General features: G+C 48.4%; 1 protein-coding gene across 2 annotated transcripts in view; it reads left to right on the top strand.

Moving 5' to 3' along the window:
* The window catches only part of skap1 (src kinase associated phosphoprotein 1), a 389377-nt gene extending 366155 nt beyond the window's left edge, over positions 1-23222 (top strand). For both annotated transcript variants that reach the window (XM_048560760.2, XM_059638690.1), the window contains exons 12-13: positions 17806-17905; positions 22973-23222. In XM_048560760.2, coding sequence (XP_048416717.2) covers positions 17806-17898 — 93 coding nt within the window. In that variant the 3' untranslated portion in view covers positions 17899-17905; positions 22973-23222. The remainder of the gene's footprint in view (positions 1-17805; positions 17906-22972) is intronic.
* The last annotated feature ends 263 nt before the right edge of the window (positions 23223-23485 follow it).

Here is a 23485-nt window from a genome sequence, read left to right as displayed (position 1 = left end):
ACACGCACACACACACACACAAGTACACACACATACACACACGCACACACACATACACATGCGTGCACACACACACACAAACACACACTCGTGTAAACGAAGCAGTTTGCTTCACACATCCGTGTACACACAAATACCATGAACACAGGCTCACACACGTACACCTTGTACTGATGCAGCCAGCCAATGCCTCTGTAAACACAAACATAGACTCAGGTGTATTTACACACATTAGCACAGGAACTGACATTGCATACAACCCAATAGCTGTAGGATCAATTGGAGTTTATAGTTTATAAGGTGAGGCCACATCTGCCCCCATGGAGGTGGGTATAAAAGATCACAGGGTGCCATTCAGAGAAGTGCTGAACCAAAATGGTAGCCTTCCAACAGCGTGAGCACCCAGCTTGCTGATTGTGGAGTCTTGCTGTGTACAAGTTGCCTGCCCCTGTGGCTGTAATTTCAAATGAACCCATCATCTCCACAAGCCTGCCCCATGATTTAATCCTGCCATTCGGGCTGTTTTCATCCATAACCCTTGATACCATCACCAGTTAATTGTCATGGGATTCTTTTTAACTCCTCGCAATGGTGGGGCTAGTGGGGGCAGCGGGGGTGGGGGTGATGTGTGTTACTGAGGTATTTGCTGGGGCGTACAGACGGTGGTGCGGGGCACAGTGAGTGCAGCCCGAAATGACTTAGGTTGATGTCTGCACCCAATTCTTCGATTTCCTCAGTGTACCCAGTTTAGCTCAGCGTCTGCAGCTTCCCATTTACACAGGCCCTGGCTGATCCCAAGATGCCCAGTTTCCCTCAGACCTCACCCCCTCAAAGGTGAACAGCCCACTCTCCCAGCCTGACTCATCAAGCGATCTGAGCGTCAGCATGACCAACCAATAGAGCGACCATTACTTTTCATCAGTCTCCTCCCTCCCTTGTGCCCTGCTTCAGAGCTTTGGCCCATTGAGTCTGTGTTAACCTATCTACACTAATCCCACTCTCCAGCAGTTCCCATTGCTTTGAGTGTTATGATATTTCGAATCCTCATCCATCTATTTTTTGAGGATTGTTTTGAAGTTTGTCTCCCTGGTCACATATGCCCCAACCATTTCCCTCGTGCCCTTCTCCTCCCAAACTGCTCTGTCCCGCCATCTTTCACCCACCATTGTCCCCCACCCTCTTGCTCTCTCTTCCATCTCTTTCCTTCTGCCCTTTGATCAGCCCCTGTGCCACTCTCTTTACGCCCATGCCCTCCCCACCCAGATCCCCAGGTGCCTTTAGCTCTGCTTTGGGTTTCCCCCGGTGCTGGAGAAAATGCTGAGTCTCAGGCGAGAGGGTGACCTGCTGCGGGAGGGCCCTGGTGGGCCAGCGTGTGAGGGGTGAGTGAATTCTGGGTGCAAGGGTAGTGGATTATACAACACAGTTGTCACAAACCAGTCCCTGCCGTCACTCAACAAATATCATTCTGCCAAGCAGACGGTGTTCAATAGGACTGCCTCAGAAAAAAAACACCATCCCACTTAATCAGAGACATTCCCAACTGTTTTAATATCCTCCATCCTCCTGATGGCTAGCCTGGCTAGTTTATAAGATTATAAATCCAGCACTGTGATTGTGATGTACAGTTTCATTATCCTGCATTAGATAAGTTAATAAAAACGGAATAGGTTTTCTTTCTGTGCATGCTGAGTTGGGCAGGGATTTGTCATGAGAAACTTGAAGGAACTTTGTGAGCAGTGGAACCTGGGAAGCGTTGAAGAGACAGTTGGGAGCAATGTTCCCTGAGATGGCTTGGGAGCCAGGAGAGTTGCAGGTGCAAGCTCAGTCTCTGTCTACAGTCAACCCTCAGCCCTGGCTCACAGGCATTTCCACAGTTCAGGATTGATACCATTGAAGTCTTCCTTTCACTTAACAGTCCAGGCCATCTGCATCTGCAGCTCTTCCCCTTGTTTCTCACATACCTTCCCAGTTTCTGGAGTTGTCGGTTTTAATGGGCTTGCTAAATCACAATGTGCCTAGCTGGGTGCACAATGGCTCTGCAAAAATCCCAGCCTCATGCCCTGGCTATGTGGGGAATTAGATTGTTTCAGCTCTGACTGGGAAAGGCGATTTCGTGCATTATGCATAATTGGCAAAGAAAATGTTTCATAAAGAAAATAATAAGTAAGTGGCCAGCGAAATGGGGTGTTGTGTGTTCAAGGTAATCAAAATTCATCAAACCTAAAAGGCATCGAAATCTGTTCCACTGCAGCAGCAGCACCTTCCTGTTCTTTTATTAATTTCTATGGTTTAAATGAGAATTCTAAACACTGGAATAGAGAGCAATTGGAAATATTGAGCTATATTCATATATAACCCCTATTTCACTTTAAAGAGGAAAGCTTATTAGGAGCTGACACACACTGTTTTAGTTATTTCTTTCAGAAGAAACTGCATCTTATATGTATACGCTGGAATTATTCCTGACCACGCTGAATAAATTGTAACTCGACATGCCTTGTGTGCAGATGTCACCGTGAACATTGGCTGACATTTTTAGGCTTTTCCCCCTTGTTCTAAGCTCCCACCTCCTGAGGAAATGACCAAACTAATTCCTTCAAACATCTAAAACAGCCCAAAGGCAGGTGTGCGACAATAACCCAGGCTCAGCTCGTGAGGGTATGGGTTCACATCTCACAAGGGGAAGAAAATAAAAGTTTTAATTCAACAAAGAAACCTGGAGTTGAAAGATAGACTGGGGGTAACCATGACAATCATTACTGGTTAAACAAAGAACCGATTCTCTCATCATTGGAGAATCTGCCATCCTGACCGGGTCTGGCCTACATGTGACTCCAGACCTACAGCAATGTGGCTGATTCTTCACTGCAATTAGAGATGGACGATAAATGCTGGCCAGGCCAGCCATGCTCACATCCTCTAAATGACTGTAAAAATTATTATCCTCTCAACTGAAAGCCAGCAGTGTGTACTATCTGCAAGATGCACAGCAAAAATTCACCAAACCTGCTTAGCCAGCACCTTTCAAACCGATAACCACGTCCATCAGGAAGGACAAAGGCAGCAGGTAGGGGGAGCACTACCATCTGCCCGTTCGCCTCCAAGCTACTCACGACTGACTTGGAAATATATCACTGCTCCTACAGTGTCACTGGGTCACAATCCGAGAATTCCCTCCCGGACAAAATTGTGGGTCAACCCACAGCAGATGGACTGCAGAGGCTTAAGGAGGCAGCTCGCCCCCACCTTCTCAAGGGCAATTAGAGACGACACTAAATGTGACCGAGACAGCAAAACATTCATCCCAAAGAAGAAAAGAACTTCTGCTGCACACAAGGGAATATAAGCCTCATCTATCTCAGCTTTGGTAACATTCCAGAGAATCTGTGTGAATCTCTCGTACCAAACTTACACAATAAATATTCATAAAATATTGTGGTCACTCTTACCATTCGGACATTGTAAAAATTATAGTTCAATCCCGATGTCTGGGGTGATGCCCCATTGCGTATAAAAATGTTTTGCCGCGAAGAGCAATAATTCACCTCAATCGTGCCCCCTCACATGTTACACTGTCAGAGCCGTACTGAGGGAGCGTCGCACTATCGGAGCCGTACTGAGGGAGCGTCGCACTATCGGAGCCGTACGAAGGGAGCGTCGCACTGTCGGAGCCGTACTGAGGGAGCGTCGCACTGTCAGAGCCGTACTGAGGGAGCGTCGCACTGTCGGAGCCGTACTGAGGGAGCGCTGCACTGAGGTAGCGCCGCACTGAGGGAGCCCCACACTATCGGAGCCGTACTGAGGGAGCGCTGCACTGTCCGAGCACTGACATTTGGTCATTGTCTTAAACTGAGACCAGTTTCCCTGCGAAGGATGGTAGAAAATCCTATGGTAATGTCTGAGGGAGGAGAAGGGAAGATTTTACTGATGCCCTGGTCAACCTTGATATCCTGCCAAGTCAGTAAACCCGTTTAGATGCTCACTGCTCTTCGTGGGATCTTGCTGTGCATAACGTGGTTGCTGATTTCCCTGTATTATGACAGTGACCATCTTTGCACATTCCACAGAGTCATCAGCTGTGAAGCAGTCCTGAGGTTGTGACTGGCACTACAGAAACGTAGTCCTTGTTTATGTGGAGGGGTACCCCGTTGACAGGAAGCACCTTCCAGACAGATGGTGAAAGCAATCTTTTGAAAATTTGCAGAGGATATATTCCTTGCTGCCTTGAGAGAATGTGGATAGCGGCCTGTTAAATAAAGCCAGACTGCCCTCTGTTGTGAGCTGACTGTTAGTGAAATGTGTTCTTGTGATAAGATGCTCTCGGTCGGAATGAATAATATTCCTCTGGACCAAGGCTGTATAAAATCCTCACTTGTAAATTCAATGTGCTAAGATCAAATAAATGTACAAGGAAAACAGCTTTACTCGCCACGCAGCGCAGATGAAGCTGTGCTCATGTTGTGTCTCTTCTGACTGCTTTGAATTATTTCCAAACTGCATGAGCCAAATAAACAATGTAAACCACATGCAACTCTGACATTAATTGTCCAAACACAATCCAGAGCCAAGATTAGTCAACATTACACAGCCCGAAACTTTCAAGAGAGCCACGTCATGAAGGAGTGATTTCGGGAAATGATTCTTGGTGTAAGGGGGGGTGGGAATCTGGGACTCTGTGGCCCCCAGTAAAGCCAGTGGGACTGGGGATTGATTGAATCTATCCGAGCTGAGGCTGAAGGATTTGTCTGAGACAATGGTGCTGAGGGTTGTAGGACCAAGGGGAACAACAATGGTGACGCTTGGACCAGCCATGATTTACTGCACAGGTTGTGGGCTCAGAATGGTCTCCTTCTCTTCCTTTGCATCTATCCATTCGATCTGTGTGTGTCAGATCGTTCAGCATGGCAGAATTGTTATGGTGAAGAAGGCTGTTCAGCCCATTGTGCCTGTGCTAATACTGTAACCTAGAGCCGATCTCCTACCTTTTCCCCATGACCCTGTGCAACTCGATAGAGGTGTACAAAATGATCAGAGGTGTAGATAGAGTGGGCATCCAAGGACTTCTTCCTAGGGTGGAGGTAGCTATTACAAGGGGATATAATTTTAAAGTGAGTGGAGGTAGATATCAGGGAGATGTCAGAGGTGGGTTCTTTCCTCAGCGAGTGGTCAGGGCGTGGAATGCATTGCCGGAGAGGGTCGTGCTCTATGTTTAACCGTTACAGTCCAAATGCCTCACTTGAATGTTTTCTCCTCCTCCACATTTCCAGGCAGTGCATTCCAGACCCTAACTGCTCACTGGGTGAGAAAGGTTTTCCTCACCCTGGCTTTATTCATGGTCATGGACAGCTTATCCCTAGCCAGCGTCCCTATGCCGCATGGCATGGTGGCTCAGTGGATGTGAGTTTGCTCGCTGAACTGGAAGGTTTGATCCAAGACGTTTCATCAACTTTTTTTTATTTGAAAAAATATACTTTATTCATAGAATGTACAATAAATAAAACATTTATACACCTACCCAGTCATGCAAGCTGCTCCCGGTTACCCAGGGGGTACATACACCAACTAAAGGCAAAAACAAAACAAAGAAGAAAAAAAAACAAAGCAAAGAAAATACCCCGGCAGTCGTCTCCCCGCACAGTCCCCGTTGGCCTCCTGACCAGTTGGGGAAGGCGCCAGCTGGGCCCAGTTACCAGATAGGGCCCTTTTTTCTATTCTGGACGAGGGTCTTCATACGGTGGTCTTTCCCCACCGCGCCTTGGCGGCGGCTGCCCCAAGCTTTAGCGCGTCCCTCAGCACGTAGTCCTGGACCTTGGAGTGCGCAAGTCTGCAATATGCGGTCAGGGTCAGTTCTTTCAGCTGGCAGACCTGCAAGTTGCGGGCAGACCAAAGGGCGTCTTTCACCGCATTGATGGTCCTCCAGGCGCAGTTGATGTTGGTCTCGGTGTGCGTCCCGGGAAACAGCCCGTAGAGCACAGAGTCCGTTGTCACGGAGCTGCTTAGGATGAACCTTGACAAATACCACTGCATCCCCCTCCAGACCTCCTGCGCATAGGCACACTCTAGAAGGAGGTGATCGACAGTCTCGTTCCCCCCCGCAGCCGCCTTGAGGGCAGCATGCGGTGGCGCAGAGATTCCGGGCATGCATAAAGGATCTCACTGGCAGAGCCCCTCTCACCGCCAGCCAAGCAATGTCCTTGTGCTTGTTTGAAAGTTCTGGCGATGAGGCATTCTGCCAAACAACTTTGGCAGTCTGCGTGGGGAACCACACGACGGGATCCACCCTCTCCTTTTCCCGAAGGGTCTCGAGGATACTACGTGCTGACCACTGCCTGACGGCCTTGTGGTCAAAGGTATTTCCTTTCAAAAATTTCTCCACGAAGGACAGATGGTACGGGACGGTCCAACTACTCGGAGCGTTCCGCGGCAACGAGGCCAGGCCCATCCTTCGCAACACCAGGGACAGGTAGAACCTCAGTAAGTAGTGACACTTGGTGTTTGCGTACTGAGGATCTATGCACAGCTTGATGCAGCCACACACAAAGGTAGCCGTCAGGGCGAGGGTGGCGTTCGGTACGCCCTTTCCCCCATTTTCCAGGTCTTTGTACATGGTGTCCCTGTGGACCCGGTCCATCCTTGACCCCCAAATGAAGTGGAAGATGGCCCGGGTGACCGCAGCGGCGCAGGTCCAGGGAATAGGCCAGGCCTGCGCCACATACAACAGTACCGAAAGCCCCTCGCACCTGACAACCAGGTTCTTACCCGCGATGGAGAGGGATTGGAGCGTCCACCTGCCCAGCTTCTGCTTCAGTTTGGTGATATGCTCCTCCCAAATCTTAGTGCATGCCCCAGCTCCACCGAACCAAACACCCAGCACCTTCAGGTAGTCTGTCCTGACGGTGAAGGGGATGAAGGAGCGGTCGTCCCAGTTCCCGAAGAACATGACCTCGCTCTTACCCCTATTGACTTTTGCACCCGAGGCCAGTTTAAACTGGCCGCACATGTCCAACAGCCTACTCACCGGCCGACGATCGGTGCAGAAAACAGCGACGTCGTCCATGTACAGGGAGGTCTTGACCTGAAGGCCTCCGCTGCCTGGGATAGTCATGCCCTTCAGGCTCACGTCCTTCCTGATGGATGCGGCGAAGGGCTCCACACAGCACACGGACAAGGCAGGAGAGAGTGGGCAGCCCTGCCTGACTCCAGATCTGACGGGAAAACTGCCCGATTCCCACCCGTTGATCGAGACTGCGCTAACGATGTTGGTATAGAGCAGCGGGATCCAATTGCGGATGCCCTCCCCGAACCCCAATTTGGAGAGGACGTCCCTCATGTAAGCATGAGAGACCCTGTTGAAGGCCTTCTCCTGGTCCAGGCTGACGAGGTAGGTGTCCACCCGCCTGTCCTGCACGTAGGCAATCGTATCCCTGATGAGCGCGAGGCTTTCAGCGATCTTCCTGCCCGGCACAGCACAGGTTTGGTCAAGGTGAATCACCGACTCCAGGACAGACCTGACCCGGTTGACTATGACCTTGGCCAGGATTTTGTACTCCACGTTCAATAGTGAAATGGGATGCCAATTCTTAATTTCTTCCCTCTCCCCCTTCCTCTTGTAAATGAGGGTGATGATGCCCTTCCTCATGGACTTGCACATTTCCCCTGCCCGAAGTGCACTATCGTACACCACCAGCAGGTCCTGGCCGACCAGGACTCACAGAGCGGAATACAGCTCGACCGGTAAGCTGTCGCTCCCAGGAGTCTTATTCCTCTCCAAGGACTTGAGGGCTCTGGCCAGCTCGTCCAGGGATATCGGCCGGTCCAGCCACTCCCTCGTGCCGTCGTCTAAGACCTCCGTGATAGACGACAGGAACGACTCGGAGGCCGTGCTGTCCGTGCGCTTCGTGTCGTACAGTCCGGCATAGAAGGATCTGCTGATCCTCACGAGATGACATCACCGAGCCGTCGTCCTCCTTCAGCCGGCTAAGCACAGAGCTCTCTTTGTGCACCTTCTGAAAGAAGAAACGCGAGCACGTCTCGTCCTGCTCCACGGAGCAGACCCTGGACCGGAAGATTATCCTGGAGGCCTCCGCGGTGAAGACCATGGCTTGCTGGCCCCTCACCTCACGGAGGTCCTCCGTGACATCGACCCCCATCAACTGCAGAAGGAGCAGGTTCTGCATCCTTTTCTGGAGTCGCGACAGCTTTCCCCGCCTCTCTCTCGCCTTCTGAACACCCTTGAGGACAAAGAACCTCTTGATGTTCTCCTTCACTGTCTCCCACCCGTCGCCCGGAGACTCAAAGAGGGGTTTCACGGTTCTCCAACCAGCGTACTCCCTCTTAAGCTCCTCGACGTTCTCTGGGGTCAACACAGTCGCACTCTCCTCTTCTCGGTCCACAAAAGAGTGGGTCTTTATTTTGTTCCGGATGTAAGCTGGTTCACTGAGCTGGAAGGTTTGTTCCCAGATAATCAGTCACCATTCTAGGTAACATCATCAGTGAGCCTCCGGTGAAGCGCTGGTGTTATGTCCTGCTTTCTATTTATCTGTTTAGGCTTCCTTGGGTTGGTATTGTCATTTCCTGCGTTGGTTTATGTCATTTCCTGTTCTTTTTCTCAGAGGATGGTAGATTGGCTCCAAATCAATGTGTTTGTTGATGGAGTTCCGGTTGGAATGCCATGCTTCTAGGAATTCTCGTGCGTGTCTCTGTTTGGCTTGTCCTAGGATGGATGTGTTGTCTCAATCAAAGTGGTGTCCTTCCTCATCTGTATGTAAGGATACGAGTGATAGTGGGTCATGTCGTTTTGTGGCTAGTTGATGTTCATGTATCCTGGTGGCTAGCTTTCTGCCTGTTTGTCCAGTGTAGTGTTTGTCACAGTTCTTGCAAGGTATTTTGTAGATGACGTTCGTTTTGCTTGTTGTCTGTATAGGGTCTTTTAAGTTCATTAGCTGTTGTTTTAGTGTGTTGGTGGGTTTGTGGGCTACCCTGATGCCAAGAGGTCCGAGTAGTCTGACAGTCATTTCCGAAATGCCTTTGATGTAGGGGAGAGTGGTTAAGGTTTCTGGGCCCGTTTTGTCTGTTTGTTTGGGTTTGTTGCTGAGAAATCGGCGGACTGTGTTCATAGGGTACCCATTCTTTTTGAATACGCTGTATAGGTGATTTTCCTCTGCTCTGCGTAGTTCCTTTGTGCTGCAGTGTGTGGTGGCTCGTTGGAATAATGTTCTAATGCAGCTTTGTTTGTGGGTGTTGGGATGGTTGCTCCTGTAGTTCAGTATTTGGTCTGTATGTGTTGTTTTCCTGTAGACGCTGGTTTGAAGTTCCCCATTGACTGTTCGCTCTACTGTGACATCTAGGAATGGCAGTTTACTGTTGTTTTCCTCCTCTTTTGTGAATGTTATGCCAGTAAAGGGTATTACTGATGGTCTTGAAGGTTTCCTCTAATTTGTTTTGTTTAGTGATGACAAAGTTGTCATCCACATAGCGGACCCAAAGTTTGGGTTGGATGACTGGCAGAGCTGTTTGTTCGAGTCTCTGCATTACTGCCTCTGCTAAGAACCCTGATATCGGAGATCCCATGGGTGTACCGTTGGTTTGTCTGTAGGTTTTGTTATTGAAAGTGAAGTGGGTGATGAGGCATAGGTCCACTAGCTTGATGATGTTGTCCTTGCTGATGTGGTTGGTTGGTGTCTGGTGTTTGTGTCTTTGGTTCTTCTAATAGTGTAGTCAGTGTTTCTTTGGCCAGGTTGATGGTGGCTCAGTGATTAGCACTGCTGCCTCACAGCGCCAGGGACCCGGGTTCAATCCCACCCTCGGGCAACTGTGTGGAGTTTGCACATTCTCCCTGTGCCTCCATGGGTTTCCTCTCGGTGCTCTGGTTTCCTCCCACACTCCAAGGATATGCAGGCGAGGTGGATTGGCCATGCTAAATTACCCAGAGTGTTCAGGGATGTGGCGATTAAGTGGGTTACGGGGGGATGGGTTGGTCTGGGCTTATTGGGCCAAATGGCCTGTTTCCACATTGTAGGGATTCTCTGAAAGTCTCTGATAAGTCCCCTCTCAACCTCCTTCTGAAGGAGGACAGTTCAGAATTCTTTCATTTATCCTTGTCTCTGAAGCCCCACATTGCTAGAAATAGTTAGCTGAGCAGTGATTTACTGATGCTCAGTGACACCAGCAGCAAGGGTTCAATTCCCGGTCATTGTTTTAGGGAAGATCCTGGCTTCTAAATCTCAGCCATTACCTGCGGCACAGGGGCCCTCAGGTTAACACCACCTCCAGCCGTCTCTCTCACTCTGTGCTGACATGGGACTACAGCACCTTTCACTTCCATCTTGGCTGCAGGGTGCTCAAGGGAAGGAATTTCGGAGTTTAGGATCCAAGGTTTGAAAATGCAGCACCGAAGGTCACAGCTGCTCAAAGGGAGAGGTTTGGAGGAGCTCACTGACCTCAGGACATTGTCAGGCCTGAACAAGAAGGCTCTTGTGGCATAGTGTTAGTGCCCTAACCTCTGAAATGGAAACCAAAATTGTTGGAAAGGCTTGGAGATAATGGGAACTGCAGATGCTGGAGAATCCGAGATAACAAGGTATGGAGCTGGATGAACACAGCAGGTCAAGCAGCATCTTAGGAGCACAAAAGCTGACGTTTCAGGCCTAGACCCTTCATCAGAAAAACCTCTGTTGGAAAGATTCAGCAGGTCTGGCAGCACTCGCGGAGAGAAAACAGAGCCATTGATTTGGGTCCCTGTCCCAGAACTGGAGCCAAGTCCAACCTTCTCCAAATCTGTATCCAAACATCCCTAAACAGATTGATTAGGAAAATATCTATAGGCTTAGTGGAGGAATTTCAGCAAAGCAGGGGGTGTGAGAACTGTAAAATTGTAATGTGCCCGCCTCTTAGCTGCTTTTGTGGGACAGAAATTTACTTTGCTGTTCCCTGGACATTTTTTTTTTGGAAAAAGCTCAAAGAGAAGCAAAGAGTTATCTTGTTAGTGGAGGAATTTGGAAGGATTTGTGTTCTGTATGGTGCTGAACATGCCACAAGTCCGAGCCCTTGAATTTGCCAATTTCAGGATTGTGTATCTGCACAGTGTGTGTTTGAAGGGTCAGTTGGTGCTGGTGGGCGGGGTGGGGGAGGAGGGAGGGGAGTTAAGTTTTCTGACCCTCTGAATTCAAAGCCTCAATGAACATCCAGCCCACATTCACATGATGAAGCCTTCCTGCCTGTATGAGCTACAAAGCTTCCAAGCAAAATGAGTGGAATAAATCTGCACAGCCTGAAGCCCTGAACTGCCGGTGTGGGAAATTAAAATGGCTCACATTGAGGGAACATGTACAGCGCTTTGTGCAGAGACAGTGGGAACTGCCGATGCTGGAGAATCTGAGATTACAAGGTGTAGAGCTGGAGGAACACAGCAGGCCAAGCAGCATCAGAGGAGCAGGAAAGCTTCAAGAAGGGTCTAGGCCCAAAACGTCAGCTTTCCTGCTCCTCTGATACTGCTTGGCCTGCTGTGTTCATCCAGCTCTTTGTGCAGATGTGGTCAAGGGACACATCTGGGGCCCATGCAGCAGTATCTCTAACAATACAGGCAGTGCAGAGCAACAGAGATGTGGACCAGGGTTCTGAAACATTGGCAATTGATATAGAAGGATCCTAAATAGGAATCAAAATGTAAGATAATCACTAATGATTCCAATGCAAACTCAGAAAAACTTTCTCCATGCAGAGAGTGATGACCTCACTCCCACAGGGAGTGGTTAAAGTGAGTACTGGCGATACAATGAAGGGGAAGCTGGATAACCACGTGAGGGACAGGGGCATATGGCAGGGAGACAGAAAGTTTATTCTGTGGACCATTTGGGCTCAATCTGCTTTTACTACTCTGTAAATTCGATGCCACACTTGCCTGATAACTCTTGTTAACCAGCATTTGAACACAAACATGTTCCATTTTGTCCACACCAATGGATTTGAGCACAATTTATCAGGAAAGAAAAATAAATTTCACTTAATCAAAACTGACAGACTTGTGTTAATGTTGCAAATCATAGCAATAAAATGCCTCTCCCTTCAACTGGAGAAAGCTCCAGTATTTACCTGGAACTGGAGGAAGGATCCAGTTACTGCTACAACAGTATTAATTCACATTTTGTCTTGACACTCATAGCATGTGGGTTTGAGTGGCTGGGCCCAGCATTCACAGCCCATCCCTAGTCGCCCTTGAGAAGGTAGGGGTGAGCTGCCTTCCGAACCGTTGCAGTCCACCTGCTGTTACTTCTGGGTTTTGGCCCAGTGACTCTGAAGGAATGGCGATATAGCAGCACAGTTAACATGATGAACTCTGAACAATCAGTAGAATTTAACACCAACCCTGAAAGTGGTCATTCGGGCAGACAGTCAGAAATGTGGTCCCTGAGCCAAGCATAAAAAATGTGTTTGAAGCCGGGGAGAGGGAGGGAGAAAGTTTTTAAGGAAGGAATTCCAGAGACTGGGAATCAGGCACAGACACCAATGATGGGAGCAATTAAAAGCAGAGATCCTCGAGAACTGGAGATGGCTTGATGGTAGGAGACAGAGGCTGCTTGGTGGTGGAGGGCTGCTGTCTTCTGCAGGGATCAACGCTGGGTCTGCTTTTGTTTACCATTTATATAAATGATTCAGGTGAGAACATAGAAGGCATGGTCAGAAAGTTTGCAGATGACACCAAAATTCTTGGGATAGGACAGTGAAGAAGGTTATCTAAGATTACAGAGAGATCTGGAACAATTGAGTCAATGGGCTGAGTGGCAGCTGAGGTTTAATTTAGATAAATGCAAGATTTTGCATTTTTGTAAAACAGCCTAGGGCAGGACTTAACAGTAAGGTTCTGGGTAGTGTTGTCGAAGAGTGGCCGAGGGGTTTAGGTACATAGTTCTTTGAAAGTTGCGTAGACAGGGTGGTTAAGAAGGCATTTAGCATGCTTGCCTTCATTTCTTAGACTATTGATGGTTGGAGTTGGGACGTCATGTTGGGGTTGTACAGGATGTTGTGAGGCCTCTACTGGAGCACTGTGTACAGTTCTGGTCGCCCTGTATTTTTAAGGTGAGAGGAGAAAGATTTAAAAGGGACGTGAGGGGCAATATTTTCACACAGAGGGTGGTTTGTGTGTGGAATGAACTGCTGGAAGATGTGGTAGATACAGGTACAGTTACAACATTTAAAAGATATTTGGACAGGTACATGAATAGGAAATGTTTAGAGGGATACAGACCAGACGTAGGCAAATGGGACTAATTTAGTTTGGGAAACCGGGTCGGCACGGATAAGTTGGGCTGAAGGGTCTGTTTCCATGCTGTGTGACTATAACTCTATTACTCGATGGGATCTCAGAGAATCATTGATCTTACAGAACACCACTGGATGAGAATATTAAAATCAAGAAATTTCTGGTTGGGGACCTGTGAAATTAAATCCCAAATCTCTCTGAACACTTTATGCAAAAGAATTAGATGAGTGCAGAGATCTTGGAGAGTTTGGAGGGTGACAGAGTTATTGGAGTGATAAGGACTTGAAATGATTTAAACACAACAAAGACCTTATGTTTGGATAAAGATTCCTCCTCCAGTCTTAATTTTCACACGATGTGATCTAAGATTTTAGAAATATTGCTCATTGACCTAACGTGGGAATAGTGACCAAGTATAATAGTCAAGTGAAGTGGGATTCAATATTGGAGGTTAATTATGATAATGACCATCCTGGAATTCAGTGTCTAAATTAAAATTTGATATTGTTATTAGTTGAATTTAATTATTACATTGATTGCATAATTCCAATGTTGTCTTCATTTGGGAATTCACATTTTGGAAACTTGCCATTTGATGATGGCATGCTTTTGCACTGCAGTGCGTCCCACTGGCAGGAAAGTGTAATTGCACCAACTGTGACGAGTTTACATAGACATTTTCCATTACAAATGTTGACCTAGAAATTACAAAATTGGAAAAGTCAACAAAAAAAGGAGAAAGAGCTACCATTGACCTCAGGCCAATACAAAGCATTTTACAGCTAACAGAGTATTTTTGAAGCGTAGCAAATGTTGCAGTGTGGGAAATGCAGTAAGCATGGCCTAAATCTGATCCCATATCTTCTGGTCTTATTACAAAATGGACAATAGCCCACCTCTTCCAAGAGTTTGACCTGATGACTTTCAGTCACTGAACCTCTTAACCTTCCCTAATTCACTTACTGATTTTTCACGTCAATTACATCAATAAATAAAAAATCTCCCCAACAGATAAACCCACACACAAGCCCTCATGTATACATACGCTAAAACATACACTGCTTGTAAACACTCACTAGTATGGACACAGTCTCACACCCAACTGTATACCCACACTAATACATACACAGTCCCACATTTGCCTGTATACACTCACTGATACAGACACAGTCTCACGCTCGCCTGTATACACTCACTGATACAGACACAGTCTCACACCCGCCTGTATACTCTCACTGATATGGACACAGTCTCACACCCACCTGTATACACTCACTGATACGGACACAGTCTCACACCTGCCTGTATACACTGATATGGACACAGTCTCACACCCGCCTGTATACACTGATATGGACACAGTCTCACACCCGCCTGTACACACTGATACGGACACAGTCTCACACCCGCCTGTATACACTGATATGGACACAGTCTCACACCCGCCTGTATACACTCACTGATACAGACACAGTCTCACGCTCGCCTGTATACACTCACTGATACAGACGCAGTCTCACACCCGTCTATATACACTCACTGATATGGACAGTTTCACACTCACCTGTATACACTTACTGCAGTGTGGGAAATGCAGTAAGCAGTTTGAGCAGAACACTGAGAGGCCTGGGTGGAGTGGATGTGGAGACAATCAGGAGAGATTAGGGTCCAAAGGCACAGTCTCAGGGTGACAGGATGCCCCTTTAGAACTGAGTTGAGGAGGAATTTCTTCAGCCAGAGGGTGGTGAATCAGTGGAACTCATTGTCACAGAGGGCTGTGGAAGCCAAGTCACTGAGTGTATTTAATACAGAGATAGATAGGTTCCTGGTTAGTGTTGGGATCACGGGTTACAGGGAGAAGGCAGGAGAATGAGTTTGAAAAAAATATCAGCTGTGACCAAATAGTGGAGCAGACTCGATGGGACGAATGGCCTAAATCTGATCCTATATTTTCTGGTCTTTTTACAAAATGGACAATAGCCCACCTCTTCCAAGAGTTTGACCTGATGACTTTCAGTCACTGAACCTCTTAACCTTCCCTAATTCACTTACTGATTTTTCACGTCAATTACATCAATAAATAAAAAATCTCCCCAACAGATAAACCCACACACAAGCCCTCATGTATACATACGCTAAAACATACACCGCTTGTAAACACTCACTAGTATGGACACAGTCTCACACCCAACTGTATACCCACACTAATACATACACAGTCCCACATTTGCCTGTATACACTCACTGATACAGACACAGTCTCACGCTCGCCTGTATACACTCACTGATATGGACACAGTCTCACACCCGCCTGTATACACTCACTGATACAGACACAGTCTCACGCCCGCCTGTATACACTCACTGATACAGACACAGTCTCACGCCTGCCTGTATACACTCACTGATACAGACACAGTCTCACACCCGCCTGTACACACTCACTGATACAGACAGAGTCTCACGCTCGCCTGTATACACTCACTGATACAGACGCAGTCTCACACCCGTCTGTATACACTCACTGATATGGACAGTTTCACACTCACCTGTATACACTTACTCACATGGTTCAAACTCTCCCAAACTCACAGCTTTTGAAATTTAACAGTCCAGATGTTAATAAGTTGATCAGGTTGCATCCCGCCCTCTACCCCTGACAGTACCACAGGAGCAGATTATCTGGGTCTTTATCTTGTTTGTGGGAACTTCATGTTTGCAAATTACCTGCTGCACTTTCTACATTACCCCAGTGCCTACGCTTCCAAAGGTGTGTGATTGTTTGTGACACATTGAAAGAGTTGGAGTTTGTGAATGGTACACATCAATCATGATCTAATTAAATGTCTGAGCAGGTTGGAAGGGCTGAATGGCCTCCTCCTGCTCCAAATGTACACAGGAGATTGTAAGTACCTTACCTGGTAATATTAATGTCCATTGTACGACACAGATTAATACAGGGATATTGCGGGATGCAGCTTGGGTTCCATCGCTGGCACTGTTATGCATGATATAAAATATGGTTATGTTAACAGTGGGTCATAATAACAGCAGTAAGCCTTCTTAATCGCTGGTTCTTTTGATTCATAGTGTTTCTGCTTTCATACATCAAATACAGGGTGGTGTGCTGGTTAAAGATTGATGAATGATGGGACCCTACTGTGTTACCAACATCTTTCAGCCAGCCTGCAAGCAGATAGGATGACAAAAGGCAACTGGGCCAACAAAAATAATTGTTACCAGCCACTCATTCCCAGTAGCTGCAGGTCTGATAACACAGGAGGACCAGTGGGCAGTCACTTAGCAACATGGTCCTGGAGCACAGAGACAGTCTGACAGTGTGATGATCGGGCTGTCTCCAGGTGTGGCAAATTTACAGGTGACATGTCCCATCTCATTTGCCACAGGCCCAAACCAAACTCGGAGATGTGGCAGTTTGAGTACGAGGCTATTAAAGGATCAATTGGGAGAATTGCATACTAAACATCTCGCTGTAATGACACCACACTGTAACTGAAGGGGCAGAGAGAGAAACAGAGAAAAAACAGTCCCCAGGAAACTGGCACCAATCAGAATTCCCGAGATGAGTTCAGTATATTACAAGTCTAGTATCATTAGCCAGCAGCTGCATAGTTTAATGCCAGCACCAGTGTAAATATTCGAAATGGGAGCTCTAGGATTTTACTACTGTTCATTTTGCTGTCATTATGACCTTAGGATCATTGGCACAGTACACTGATGGAGAGAAGGGAGATGCTGAATAATATGGTCTGCATGTGTTGCAATCTGTCCTTTCTCACTGATTTGTCCCACATACTTACTGACTCAAAGTCACATCATTGACAACAAAGAAGAATAATTTCAGTGTTTTGTGCAAATCATTTTCCAAGATTTCTTTTTTCTCTCTTGTAACCCAACTGCTGAATTATTAATGATCATGTTGCAGTTTGTGCAGCAAACAGGTTCAGTGGTGCAGCAGAGATTTGTTTATAAGTTTCAAAATCAAATCACATTTTTTATAAAAACCCATGAGATCAGTTTGGAACCATATCTCAGTTAATTCAGTTGATGACAATGGAATCCTCTTCATATTACATTTATTTAAGAAATTAGAACTTGCATTTATATAGCACCTTTCACTACCTCAAGACCCTCCAGAACACGCTATCATCAATTAAGTATTTTAAATAGCATAGCTGCCACTATAATTCAGATAATGCAGCAGGCAACCTGCATACAGCAGGATCCCAAGTACAGAAGTAAGGCAATGAGTAATATGACAATGTAACGATGTTGGCAGAGGGCTAAATATTGACCATGACACACTGACTACCTGCCATGCTTGAATAGTGGCTGTGGGATCTTTTGCATCCACCTGAGATGCTGAATGCAACTCTAGTTTACAGTCTCCACTGGAAGATGGAACTTACCCCCAGGCAGACCGGCCTGCTGCATGTGCTCCCATCAATAAGGCTCGAGCTCATGAACTTCAAACTCAGGAACAGAATTTTCTGAACTGCATTCTGATTCTCCATGTTTCTTTTCAGGACTACAATCCCTACGGATGGTGGGTTGGTGAGATGGATGGTGTAATTGGCATTGTACCAAAGGATTACCTGATGGAAGCCTATGAAGTCTGAAGGACAGGTTTGTATTCTTAGCTCAAAATTCATTAAATGAAGAGAGAATCAGAGATAATCCATTCAGCCCAGTATAACTCTTCTTTGTTCTAAAAAAGAATCCTATAGGTCTCAAAACATTAACTCTGTTTCTGTCTCTACGGACACTGCCAGATCTGCCGAGTTTCTCCAGCAATTTCTGCGTTTGTTTCAGATCTCCAGCATCCGCAGCGTTCTGTGTTTTTTGTTATTGCTCAACATTCAGTATTGCTTTCAGAGACTCAAGATAAAGTGCAAGAGACTCATTGACTAAAATTGGATACATTCTGTCTTGAAATTGTAAGGAGAGTGTTTACCATTGGGGATTACAGATTTTGGGAACGGGATGGAGATTACTGTGCTGAATGCACTGCAGTCAAGCCCCATGGCCCCTAAAACCCTAACTCCACCCTATACACTGCTTATAAAATTAAAATGTAATATTATGAGTTAAGTTCATGATAAAAAGAACTTTTTGGAGCCAGATGCCTCTGCTGAATGCCACACGTAGTTGTGTTAAATGGGGCACCATGGTGGTGCAGTGTTTAGCACTGCTGCCTCACAGCAACAGGTTCGATTCCAGCCTCAGGCGACTGTCTGTGTGGAGTTTGCACATTCTCCCCGTGTCTGCGTGGGTTTCCTCTGGGTGCTCCGGTTTCCTCCAACAGCCCAAAGACGTGCAGGTTAGGTGCATTGGCCATGGGAAATTGCATGTAGTGTCAAGGATATGCAGGCTTAAGTGGGTTTGCCATGGGAAAGGCAGGGCTACAAGGATAGGGTAGTGGGGTAAGTCTGGGAGGGTTGCTCTTCGAAGGGTTAGTGTGGACTTGATGGGCTGAATGGCCTGATTCCGCACTGTAGCAATTCTAAGAAATGAAATCAGCCAAACATGGCTGGTTGCACTTTGGGTTAAGAATGGCAGTGAGTTTGTGGTGGGCAATAGGGAGGGTGATGGTGGGCAAGGTTGCATGAGAGTAGCAGAGAGTACAGTGTCCTGCCCTGTCCTCACTCCAAGTGAGTTACTGCTTTTCAATGGGATACAGTTGGCCCTTTTGTGCTCAATGTATTTTTATTCCTTCGTGCCCATTCATAATAGGCCCTTGAGAAGGTGGGGATGAACTGCTGTACTCCATTTGTGTAGAGACACTCACAATCCCCTTAGGGAGGGAGCTCCAAGATTCTGACCCAGCAACACTGAAGGGAGGCGATATATTTCCAAATCAGGGCGGGGAGTGGCTTGGAGGGGAACTTGCAGGGGATGGTGTTCCTGTATCTGCTGCCCCTTGTCCTTCTTGATGGTGAAGGTCACAAATTTAGAATTTAGAGTTAATTGGCATCAGTTGAACAAAAGCATGAAAAAATCTGTCTGTATCTGGTTTTTGTGGAGACATTAATCTGTCTGTAGTAATTAGAGTCCCATACAGTTTTGGTGAATAGTAAGGTACAAAACTGGGGAGCATAATGTCACTTTGAGCAACACAAATGGACTGAGAGCCATCAGCATGACAGGGGGATGAAATGTTCCAGTAACCCATATGGTCACCCAGCAATTCGCGATATTCAGCACAGGAGACAGGAAGCACATGCCATTCAGGAAATGTGGGACTCTCTTCCACATTCCCTCCACACAGACACACACCCCCACACGGACACACCCCCACACGGACACACCCCCACACGGACACACCCCCACATGGACACACCCCCACACAGACACACCCCCACACAGACACACCCCCACATGGATACACCCCCACACAGACACACCCCCACATGGATACACCCCCACATGGATACACCCCCACATAGACACACATACACACAGATACACCCCCACATGGACACACCCCCACACGGACACACCCCCACATAGACACACATACACACAGATACACCCCCACATGGACACACCCCCACACGGACACACCCCCACACGGACACACCCCCACATAGACACACATACACACAGATACACCCCCACATGGACACACCCCCACACGGACACACCCCCACATAGACACACATACACACAGATACACCCCCACACGGACACACCCCCACACGGACACACCCCCACACGGACACACCCCCACATGGATACACCCCCACACGGATACACCCCCACACGGACACACCCCCACACGGACACACCCCCACACGGACACACATACACACAGATACACCCCCACATGGACACACCCCCACGTAACACACATACACACGGACACACCCCCACATGGACACACCCCCACACGGACACACCCCCACACGGACACACCCCCACATAACACACATACACACAGATACACCTCCACATGGACACACCCCCACATGGACACACATACACACAGATACACCCCCACATGGACACACCCCCACACGGATACACCCCCACACAGACACACCCCCACACAGACACACCCCCACATGGATACACCCCCACACGGACACACCCCCACACGGACACACCCCCACATAACACACATACACACGGACACACCCCCACACGGACACACCCCCACATAGACACACATACACACAGATACACCCCCACACGGACACACCCCCACACGGACACACCCCCACATGGACACACCCCCACATGGATACACCCCCACACGGATACACCCCCACACGGACACACCCCCACACGGACACACCCCCACACGGACACACATACACACAGATACACCCCCACATGGACACACCCCCACATAACACACATACACACGGACACACCCCCACACGGACACACCCCCACACAGACACACCCCCACACGGACACACCCCCACATAACACACATACACACAGATACACCCCCACATGGACACACCCCCACATGGACACACATACACACAGATACACCCCCACATGGACACACCCCCACACGGATACACCCCCACACAGACACACCCCCACACAGACACACCCCCACATGGATACACCCCCACACGGACACACCCCCACACGGACACACCCCCACATAACACACATACACACGGACACACCCCCACACGGACACACCCCCACATGGACACACCCCCACACGGACACACCCCCACACGGACACACCCCCACACGGACACACCCCCACATAACACACATACACACAGATACACCCCCACATGGACACACCCCCACACGGACACACCCCCACATGGACACACCCCCACACGGACACACCCCCACACGGACACACCCCCACATAACACACATACACACAGATACACCCCCACACGGACACACCCCCACACGGACATACCCCCACATGGACACACATACACATGGACACACCCGCACACGGACACACCCCCACATGGACACACCCCCACACGGACACACCCCCACACGGACACACCCCCACACGGATACACCCCCACACAGACACACCCCCACAAAGACACACCCCCACATGGATACACCCCCACACGGACACACCCCCACACGGACACACCCCCACATAACACACATACACATGGACACACCCCCACACGGACACACCCCCACACGGACACACCCCCACATAACACACAGACACACCCCCACATGGACACACCCCCACACGGACACACCCCCACATAATACACAGACACACCCCCACATGGACACACCCCCACACGGACACACCCCCACATAACACACATACACACCCCCACATGGACACACCCCCACACGGACACACCCCCACATAACACACATACACACCCCCACATGGACACACCCCCACATGGACACACCCCCACACGGACACACCCCCACACGGACACACCCCCACATGGACACACCCCCACATGGACACACCCCCACACGGACACAGACCTCTACACAGACACACCCCCACATAACACACATACACACAGATACACCCCCACACGGATACACCCCCACACGGACACACCCCCACATGGACACACCCCCACACGGACACACCCCCACATGGACACACCCCCACACGGACACACCCCCACATGGATACACCCCCACACGACACATACACACGGACACAGACCCCTACACAGACACACCCCCACATAACACACATACACACGGACACACCCCCACACGGACACACCCCCACACGGACACACCCCCACACGTACACACCCCCACACGGACACACCCCCACACATACACACAGGCATGCACCCCTACACAGACACACCCCCACACGCACACACCCCCACATGCACACACCCCCACACAGACACACATACACACATGCCTGCGCCCCACATGGATACGCACACACACATGCACACATACACAGATACTCATACACACACACAGATACACACACGCACACGCACAGTCACACACATACACACACACACACACACACACACACGCACAGTCACACACATACACAGATACACACACACCAGTCCACACAGATACACACATGCACAGATACATACACGCTACACACACACACACATGCACTCACGTGCGCTCACTCGTGGACACACAGACACACACATAGATACACACTTGCATGTGCACACGCACATGAACATGGACACATGCACGCATACTCACACATGCACACACACAGACACACATGGACACGCACACACACACGGACACACATGCACGCATGCACAAAAGCACCAGAAACCAGATGGGGAGGCTGATGGAAAACATCAGAGCCAAGATTGACAGGGTTTTGTTACAAGCTGCGAAATGAAAATGGAATTAAGACACAGATTCGATATGATGTAATTGAATGATGAAGGAGATTTGAGGGGCTGAATGGCCACCAACTTTGAGGCTGATGGGAAGAGTCAGTCAGAGCATTTCAAGGTTGGTTCTTAGTCAGACTCCCTCCCACAGGTTGATGCTCGTGGGATTATATCCCAACACGAGTCTGCGCTCTTGGGAAAGGAAGCCAAGTGCAGCAGCACTGAGGGCAGTTTAACAATTTAGAAACATTAGCAATGTTGGAAACAAGAGATTCATCAAAGGAGCCATTTGTAATTCCAGTGGTAAGTACTAACAAGGGAGAATGCTTCCCATATTTCTGTTTTGATGAACCTCTGGTGCGTTCTTTTCTTCCAGTGCTGTGGTCTCTGACGGCAAGTCAGTCATTGACTAAACACCCAAATCCCATGATGCAACATTGACAGTTCAGTAGCAGCAAAGAAGCTCGAACTTCTCTCCCCTGGACGACTGGGCATCGTATCTTCATGGTTATCATCCAGACCTCTTTCCAGAAGGAAGAGAAGAGACTTTAAACAGTGTTAGCAGTTATTCATCCTCCCTTGCTTGTTAATTAAATAAAGGACGTGGTTCAGCCATTTTAAACCAACGCTGCCTCATGGGATTGTCTCTCAATAGCAAATCTCAATAATAATCTTGAAGTGTACAATCCCCCCAGTAACTGGGACAATTTGTCCCTCCTCCCTGAAAGACCAGGATAAAATATTCCGGAGGGGAGTGTAGAGGTGAAGAGCCAGTGTTGCCAAGACTCCAGGATCCAGGATCCTACAAGAATTAATGATTAATCTTTAACACTCTGCCACAAGACAGATCATGGGATCATTACAAAATTCATAGCTCGGCCCTGTTCCT

This window comes from Stegostoma tigrinum, chromosome 31 (genome assembly GCF_030684315.1).
Source record: "Stegostoma tigrinum isolate sSteTig4 chromosome 31, sSteTig4.hap1, whole genome shotgun sequence".
NCBI lineage: Eukaryota > Metazoa > Chordata > Chondrichthyes > Orectolobiformes > Stegostomatidae > Stegostoma > Stegostoma tigrinum.
The sequence above is the reverse complement of the archived record's forward strand: the minus strand, read 5'-3'. Positions and strand labels throughout refer to the sequence as shown.